This window comes from Papaver somniferum, chromosome 9, assembly GCF_003573695.1.
Source record: "Papaver somniferum cultivar HN1 chromosome 9, ASM357369v1, whole genome shotgun sequence".
NCBI lineage: Eukaryota > Viridiplantae > Streptophyta > Magnoliopsida > Ranunculales > Papaveraceae > Papaver > Papaver somniferum.
In genome coordinates this window covers 126187734-126197142 of record NC_039366.1, presented here as the reverse complement: position 1 = coordinate 126197142, position 9409 = coordinate 126187734, and the positions used below count along the sequence as shown (strand labels likewise).

Here is a 9409-nt window from a genome sequence, read left to right as displayed (position 1 = left end):
ATAAATAAAAATTAATTATCAACACTAATCTTGTTTATTAATAATAAGGGTTAATTGGTCATTTCAATATTTTTTTTTGATAAGGGATGGCATGAATTACCATGTAACGACCCCTTTTTTCTTATTAGATTACCGCCTCTCTAATGATCATGCCGTCCCTTTAACAGTATTGTTAATAAAATTGTCGTCTCTTTAAAAGAAAAAAAAGAAAAAAAATCACGTATCAATTGAAGCAAATTTCATATTAAAACAAAAAAGAGGAAAGAAAAAAAAAATCGTTCTTTGGGACTTTAGGATTGGTCGCTAGCTTTATCCTCTATCTTCCTTCTTGTAATATCTACAGCTTAGGACTTCTTTTACAGGCGGTTAGAGGTGTACGATGAAGTTGTTTCTAGAACAAATTGCTGCCAAACACATCATCATCGGATATTCGTACGATGTAATAACAAAATTCGCTACTGCAACCATATTTTTACCCCTCCACCGACCATCAAAAACCATACACGTAGCAAGATGTGAACTTTAAACGAACCAGATTCAACATAAAAAGTTTAAAGTCAACTAACTTTAACTGATTTTAACTGATCGCTTTCGGCTTGAGCGATTAAACTAACATCAAGTGTACCTAAATAAGCTTAAACCAAAACATTATCTCTTCAAAATCCCAACTAATCCAGACTACCAACCAAACAGAACCTGCAAACGAATATAAACAACTGTATTCATTTCTTTGACTATTATTATTATCCTCCATTCTCCCTCACTCTGTGTACCACTCTCAAGATTAGATTTTGTCTCAAATCAAAAACCAAAAAAAATCATTTTTTCTTCTCATAAATTTCCTCATCAGATCTTAGTATGTAGTCATCTTTACTACTTTTATTAATTAGTTTGATTAAAATCTTAATCATTTTACTCACTCTTTTTAAGTTTAGTAAAGTTGAGTAACTTTTTTCTTCTTTTATCTAGTTTTAGAGATTGATAGTTGTTGGTTCTTTTGATTAGTGAAAAAATGGAAGAAAATTCAAAAAAATCAAGAAATTACGATATACCAGATCTAGCACTAGAGTGTATTATGGCATATATAAATGATTCATATGATAGAAGTTCAATTTCCATGGTGTGTCGTAAATGGTATGAAATTGATTCAATAACAAGAAAACATGTAACTATTAATTTTTGTTATACAATCAATCCATATCGGTTGAGTCAAAGGTTTCCAAGACTGGAATCATTGAAATTGAAAGGGAAACCTAGAGCTGCTAGATTTAATTTGATACCTGGGAATTGGGGTGGATATTTAGATCCATGGATTAGAGAAATATCTAAAAGTTTTAATTGTTTAAAATCACTTCATCTCAGAAGAATGATTGTTTATGATGCTGATCTTCAAGTATTGGTTGGATCTCATAGTCAGTTGTTACAAGTTCTTAGACTGGATATGTGTTCTGGTTTTTCCACTGATGGACTGAAGCTTGTTACACGTTCTTGCAGGTAACTAAATGAATTCTTTTAGTGAATTTTATGTGTTAAGGTAGTATGTGATCTGATTGTAGTTTCTTATGCTGCTGAATCTTGTTTTGGTTTTGTGTGGATAAGTAAGTCACAGTTACTTCTTTGGAAGTTTGATACTTTTTTTGGAAGATTAATTAATACTAACTTAAAATAATATGTATGACTATTTCTGGTAACCTAGAGTGTCAATATGCTGCAATAATGATGACGATACTGGAGAAATCATGTGATGTTAAATACTTTTGAGACGTAAAGCTGTTTTCTTTGTACTTGGTGATACTCATAACATAAGCATGACTGGGGATATGTTTCTTTGTACTTGGTACTACTTGATGACTTCTTGTTATTTTTGAGGCTTGTTTATGTTTTCTTCGAGTTTCTTGATTGTAGATGTGGATGAGGTAAAACGCAATGCAAATTAAATACTTGAGAATCCAATGGGTATGAGATCTATGTAATGAAAGTCAGCCCGTGATTAATCAACTGATTCTGTAGCTGAAACTAATTGTATACCTTTTTACTGTATTTTTTATCTTATTGCTTGTTTGCTTCTGCAGATGTTTGAGAACCTTGGTTTTTGAAGACAGCACTGTAGAGGAAAAAGATGGTGAATGGCTGCATGAACTTGCTTTGAATAACACGGTACTTGAAACTTTGAACTTCTATTCAACCGATATTGGGAAAATCAGTACCCAAGACCTTGAAATGATAGCCAGAAACTGCAAATCTTTAATCTCCGTGAAAATTGGTGATTCTGAAATCCTTGATTTAGCTGGTTTTTTTCAAGCTGCGAAAAAATTGGAAGAGTTTGGTGGGGGTAATTTTGGCGAGGATCCAGATAAATATTCAGTAATTTCATTTCCTCGAACATTACGCAGTGTGGCTATTAGCTACATGGGAAAGGATGAATTGCCTATATTTTTCCCATTTGCATCTCAACTAAAGAAGCTGGATCTCCTTTATGTTTTATTTGACACGGAGGACCATTGTCAGTTGATTCAGCGGTGCCCAAATTTAGAAGTTCTCGAGGTAGATACTGCTCTTTGTTTTTTGTTATTGCTGTTGTTATTGTGCCTTTCTTTCATAAGCTTGAATGAAATGTTTGATTTTCTTATTCTTACCTTTAACTGAATGTAGACAAGGAATTTGATTGGAGATCAAGGATTAGAACTTCTTTCTCAGAATTGTAAGAGATTGAAAAAGCTTAGAATTGAGCTGGGTGCAGATGATGAACAAGACGTAGAGGACGGACAAGGTGTAGTTACACATAGAGGGCTGTCTGCTCTGGCACAGGGCTGTGTTGAACTGGAACACTTGACTGTCTATGTATCTGATATCACCAATGAGCCTCTGGAATTGATGGGTATGCATTGGAAAAATCTGTGTGATTTTAGATTAATCCTGCATGATCGCGGAAGGATGATGACAGAGTTGCCTCTTGACAATGGAATTCGAGCTCTGTTAAAGGGTTGCCCAAAGTTGACGAGGCTTTCTCTCTATCTGTGTACTGGAGGTATGTCAGATTTGGGACTTGGTTATATCGGGCAGTATGGGCACAATGTTAGGTCGTTCATGCTAGGTAACGTTGGACAGTCTGATGCTGGACTATTGGAGTTTGCGAAAGGCTGCCCTAAATTACAAAAGCTTGAAATGAGGTGTGGCTACTTCAGCGAACGTGCAGTATCACTCGCTACAACACGACTGCCTTCTCTTAGGTTAATATGGTGGCAAGGTTATAAAACATCCGGTAGACCCAGTGACCTATTAACCATGGTTCGCCCATTCTGGAATATTGAGTACAGCCCACCAAGACAGGATGTTGTAACAGATGAGGAAGGACAAGTTGTAAGAGATGAGGAAGGACAAGAGACGGTTATCAAGCATCCTCCCCAGCTTCTTGCTTACTACTCCCTTGCTGGGGAGAGAACAGATTATCCAGATACTGTTATTCCTATTAATCCATCGAGCGGATAATTGTAAATTTTGGGTGTAACCCTTTCATTTTATTTGTAATGCCTCCTACCTCCTAACATTTTCCAAGTGTCTAAATGTCTGAATCATTTATAAAACTAGCTTAGCTTGTAACCTTTGCTATGTGCTGTCGTAGAAAATATACCATAGACAAACATTGTATATGTCTCGTTGCATGGATTTATTTGAGAACAGTTTTGGCGAAGACAGTTCATATTGATTTTGGTAGAAGAGGTTTTAACAGCTACCTTTTACTTGTCTCTAGCTTTGTGTCCGTTTCATCGGGTATTTGAGATTTGAATTTCATCAACTTGGCTCCTGTGGAATAGTTAGGAGAGTCCCTCAGAATGAGATGAGACCTAAAGTACCCTTTTGTCAGGGTTCATATGGAGTACTCCTGCAAAGTTGATTTTCGCAGTCCCATGAGGTGATTTTATCGGCCTTTTAGGTTTCATATATGAATAATTGATGGTAAGATAGTTGCTTATGTTCTGTGTTCGCAGGCTAGTACAGTCTAGCAGTTGTATAGTGTTCTTAGGCTTAGTCCTATGGGCTAGATATCTAGCTGCTAGATTGGTCATCCACGTCAGCATGGGCAACCTCCTAAGTCCTATGGGATGGCTAATCTAGCAGCGGGACCACCATATAACGCCGAACCGTTCGTCGCTCAGTGCTGAACGGTTCGGCGCTTTAAATCTCAGTCGTTAGATCAGAAAATTTTCTCCCAGCGCTGAATGGTTCGGCGTTTATGTCACTTTTTGAGCGCCGAACGGTTCAGCGTTTCAATCTCGCTGATAGTTGGACTGCGAGCACTTGCTAGGTGAGAGAACTATCAACTATCATTGTTAACTTTTTTCCAACACTTTTTCTTGATTTGCAACACTTTTTGGCCAATCTAGCACTCCAATCTAGCCCACAGGGGTTAGCCTTAGTCCATTGTCAAGATGTTCAAGATAATTGTTGCACATCTGGCATTCCAAATGACCCATGTTTTTTTTTCTTGCACATATTCTGGAGGAAAAGGTTGGCTTCAGAAACAATCTAGACATTACGAGCAACAGGGCAAGAAAGAAAAGGATGCTCCAGAATTTGCACATATTCTCAGTGTTTTTTATGATGCAGAAATTTTCGCAGCAGTAGAAAGCATATTATGAGCATATTTGTAGACAAATAATCATAACCCTTTTGAGATGATTCTGAGTTCCATGTCAGGTGGTTCCTATCCTCTTAAACATCTGTAGATGGATTCAGTTCTAAATTCTTCAATCTTTTCTGGATACTAAAGTTATTGCCGAAACAGTTAGGTTGTCCAAGATGGACTGCAATAGTGCTACAGTTCCAAGATTGACAATCTACCATGTAAATTTACTATCTATGGAACATTTGTTCTGCAAGGAAATATATTCATGAACAAACCGAGGAAAAATGGACTAGGACTGATTATCTGCAAGAATCTTATTCTCAAACTTCTCTCTTAGGCCTTATCCAATGTACATGAAACTTTGCACAATCTTTTACTTTGGATGGAATCCATATGAAACCTATCTAATTATCTTGAGTTGTTAACTATGACCTTCATGGATTTGCCACTACTATTTGTGATATCCTATTCTAGCCTTTGAACTATTTTAGCGTGAAGTAGCAAGTATATTTCCAGGTTTATTGGGTCTATTTACATGGTCGCAATTCAATTTTGTAACATTGTCAATCACATATGTTTAAAATGATGAAAATGAAGACTTGTACCCTCTGAGACAATTTCATGGAAAAAATTTCTTTACAAATTGACATTATGTGACAAAAGAGAACGATACCCTTGATCTAGATGGTCGGTAATGACGTCCATCTTCTTAGATATACTTGTTGATGAATTGACAGCTTATACTTATGCTCCCACATTGGTTGTTAAGATTTGAAAGTCATTTTCACTGACTGCTTAGAGATATAAGGAAGGATCTTGCGCAGTTTATTTATTTTAAAGAAATTCACTTGGAAATTTACTGGTAAAGGGAAGACAAGAATTAGAAGGGGTCATAAGCCATAATCTCCAAAGGAACCGAAAGAAAAAGAGCAGAAATAAAGAGAGAATATATTCCAAGTTGCCCGTAAGTATCTAACGCCAAGACTTGGTGCAGCGCTTTCAAATAAATTTCCAGTTTTGGTTTAGTATTTTTCTTCTCAAACCCATAAAAAACAATACTACCCTAGTCTTGTGACTATATGAAACTTTTAGATTTGTGGGTGTAACCTCGGTTTTACGAAACTGGGAGATTGTCTTACATATGTAACTCTCTGAAATATTGTAATTCCTGGATTGGTTTTTTTTTCTTTTAATACAACCTTTTCATTTCGAGAAAACCATAAAAAACAACCTCAAAGCCACTAAAGAAGGAGAACAAAATGTTGTTTTCTCTCGGTGGCGGAGCCATGTTTGAACGGACAAATTTTGATGGGGGCGTTTTCTGGTTGAAGCACGTGGTAATTTTTTTTTTGAAGCATGTTAAATATATAAGAGAATTAGTTTACAATTTGTCGTGGATATGTGGTACCCGCTGAGTCGAAAAATAAGATTTGACTGATGAAAATTGGGATTGCCTGGTCCCATAGTTTGGTTGTTGAGTTTCCCGCTTGACGCCGCGTGATTGGTTAGTCCGTCGGCTGCTTGGTTTCCTTCTTTGTAGTTGTGTTGAATGGCCACTTGCGGGATCTGTTGGAATCTAAATTTCCTCAATCATTCTTGCTATGTGCCAAGGTGGAGGGGTAGATGATGTAATGAAGCGTAGCAGGTTTTCTGAGTCGGTTTCAAAGATAACTCTTGGCCATTGTCTTTCTGTTGCTATTCTTGAAGCTAAGAGCATTGCCCAAGTTTCCGCAGTTAACACAGTCGTAATTCCCAGTGGTTGTGCTAGAGGTAATAAAGTTCGTGCATCTGAGTCTCTGCAGATGAATCCCGCTCCTGCAAATCCTGGATGACCTCTAGCTGTTCCATCTGTGTTAATTTTGATCCAGTTGATGTTCGGCATGGTCCAACCTAATGGTATTGTGGATAATTTTTTTTTCTCTTATTGGATGATTAAATTTTGGTATATCTCCTGGAAAAATTGGTGGTGTGCATTGTATGGCTCGGCAGTATTCTTGTTGCAGTTTTTGCGCAGTTGATTGCTTTTGTTGGTATATAAGATCATTCCTACCCAACCATAAGGTCCAGAAGAGAAAACAACAAGCTGAGATCACCAATGTTGATGCAGGTTGTCGAAGGATTTCGGAAATGGTTGTGTTTTGTGTTAATGTGAAAGGTTGGTGAGGATTGGGGTTTGGGGAACTTATAGATTGGTTGAACAATGTGTTGCAGGAATTAGATGTTGTTGGACAATGAATTAGAATGTGACTTGCTAATTCAGGATTTGTGTTGCATCTTGGACATATGTCTGAGTTGGTCAAATGGATGTGGTGCAGGAGAGCGAAGGTTGGTAATCTTTCATTGATGGCTTTCCACAAGAAAAGCCGAATTTTTGGTGGACATGGTAAGGTCCATATAAATTTGGTAGGCGGTAGTGGGGTGTGCATTGGTTGACCTTGAGATAGACATTTATATCCCGAAGAGGTGGTGTATCTTCCAGATTTTGAGTGTGGCCAGATAATTTTATCTTGTTGGTTATTTGGGTAGGTGGATGTTTATGATTTTTTGGATTATTGGATTGGGGAGGGTGCTTAATTTTTCATGATCCCATGTGTTGAAAATTGGGTCTATGAATATCTGCTACCAATCGTATTGGGTAGCATTGTGTTGGGTCTAGATTTGGTGAGTGTGGGATCCAATTGGCTTCTATTGGGGTTGATAATCCATTTCCAATACGATGGAATATTAGATGCTGCATGGTAGGGACAATTGCCGCTAGTTGTCTCCATTGAGGACTGACGGAGGATGGTATTGATTACAACAAATTCTATATCCAAAAATATAAAAGAAGTGTATTTTTGGGGAAAATACTAGTTATCTTAATTGGTGATATTTTACCTTTCTGGTTTGGGGCCTAGCCATTTTATTTGGGGTCTGCCACTACGAGACAAAAAAAGATATTTAGAAATAAAAGGGAAAACTCTTTATCCAATTATTTTATATAATGACTAATTTACCCTTGATTAATTAGTATAAATCGAGTAATTAATTGATGTTTAATCAAATTAAACTAGAAAACAATTGATCTTAATTCATAATCAAAACACGAAAAAATGTCGATGTTTAAAAACACCAACCAGAATCCATTTATGTTCAGTCCCTCGTGGACCGATTCTGGGTTGGTGTTCACGAAGCACACCCAGAATCGGTTAACGTATGTATACATAAAATCCGATTATTCCAATCAGTTTTCCATTAGTCTTACAAGTTTTTTTTTTTATTTTATTTTGTTGCCTTTGTCCAGAATCGGTCTATATGGACATGAACATCAACCGATTATGTGTTGAAAAACATCAAACAAAATTAAAATTCATACTTCTTCATATATGCCCGAATTAAGAATGAGTATGTGAAAAAACTGGGGGTACCAATACACACCACAAACTTTTTCTTATGCAACCTGTATGGACAAAACTTAAATATAATTCCGAGAGTTCAACTTAATGAATCTCAACCAAGGAATAATATTCAGAGTTATATCTCTTTCTCTCACAATTAGAAAGTTTACAGACACAAGTCTGTGAACCTCATTTACGTGTGAGAGTACTTGGGTGATTCCAAATATCAATTTCCAAGTATCAATCAAGTCGTATCCAACAAACCAGGATGGATGTATCTACTTTGATTGATTAACGCACAACCTGTGATATTTCAATTATAAAGATAAACAATATAATGTGGAAAAAGAAATAACACGAACACTAGAAGTTTTGTTAACGAGGAAGCCGCAAATGCAGAAAACCCCCGGGACATAGTCCAGATTGAACACCAAAATGTATTAAGCCGCTACAGACGCTAGCATACTACCAATTAACTTTGGACTGGAATGTAGTTGAGACCGAATTAAATCCTCAGAGAAATTCAATTATAATGACGCCCCTTATGCCTCTTTAATCCCAGAAGGAATCCGCGCAATTGATTCCCTTAGATGACGTCTTTTACATCCCAAGAGTTGCTTCAACTCAATTGAAGACTTTAAAGCAAAAATTGTGATTACACAAGATATTTCCAACGTTTTTCATCTTGCAGGTTCCTAGATTTATTTATTTAAATTCTAAAGTTGTTGGAAGATGAACTTGCAGTATGTAATAATTATTTGTTTAATTTTTGCAAAAGTCTTATGAAACATTTGTGCCTTTACATTTTTCGTGAATAGAACTAATATTTCATATATGCTCAAAAGTTAAATCGATTATGTTTTTTATAAACGAAAAATAAAACAAACTCTTTGAGAATTTTCTCGCAGTATTGATCTACTCGTGATCACACTTTTGTGTTTTTACTGCTTGACACACTCCGTAAGATTTTCTTATGTTGAGTCATATCGATCAAAATTATCTTTTTGTCCGTAACTGGCATAGAGATTATTTTAATTCGATTTTCGGATACAAATCCATGTGATTTGTTAATGTCCAACAAAATCCTTATTTTTATAAAGTAAGGTCACTCATGTTGTTCTCTTGGGAATGACATGAAATATGGGAGAGTTCTTAAATGAACTTGTGCTTAATTGCTATATTCTTGTGGGGAGTGTGGCTATGGAATTTGAAAGGAAATACTTATCTTAAATCTCCTAGATGAGCGCTAAGTAATTCTTACTCTTTGATACCTTCTAAAAAAGTTGATATGAAGGTTTGCATTTTAACTATGTTAGAATGTGGAATCCCAAAAACTTCCTTAAAACTTGACATATCTTTTGATTGTATATATTTATTACGATCCCACGATTTTCGTACCTTTGTT

General features: G+C 36.1%; 1 protein-coding gene across 1 annotated transcript; it reads left to right on the top strand.

Moving 5' to 3' along the window:
* The first annotated feature begins 669 nt into the window (after positions 1-669).
* On the top strand, positions 670-3695 carry LOC113309735 (coronatine-insensitive protein 1-like). The gene is made up of 3 exons (XM_026558245.1): positions 670-1494; positions 2073-2544; positions 2653-3695. Exons 1-3 carry the CDS (start codon positions 1013-1015, stop codon positions 3487-3489), a joined length of 1791 nt encoding a protein of 596 aa, XP_026414030.1. The 5' UTR covers positions 670-1012; the 3' UTR covers positions 3490-3695.
* Positions 3696-9409: the final 5714 nt, after the last annotated feature.

Excerpts from the sequence above, each read along its gene's own strand:
- LOC113309735 (XM_026558245.1), top strand. The coding sequence starts at position 1,013 with ATGGAAGAAAATTCAAAAAAATCAAGAAATTACGATATACCAGATCTA. Across the intron at positions 1,495-2,072 it reads CTTGTTACACGTTCTTGCAG|ATGTTTGAGAACCTTGGTTT; the intron begins GTAACTAAATGA and ends TTGCTTCTGCAG. Across the intron at positions 2,545-2,652 it reads CAAATTTAGAAGTTCTCGAG|ACAAGGAATTTGATTGGAGA; the intron begins GTAGATACTGCT and ends AACTGAATGTAG.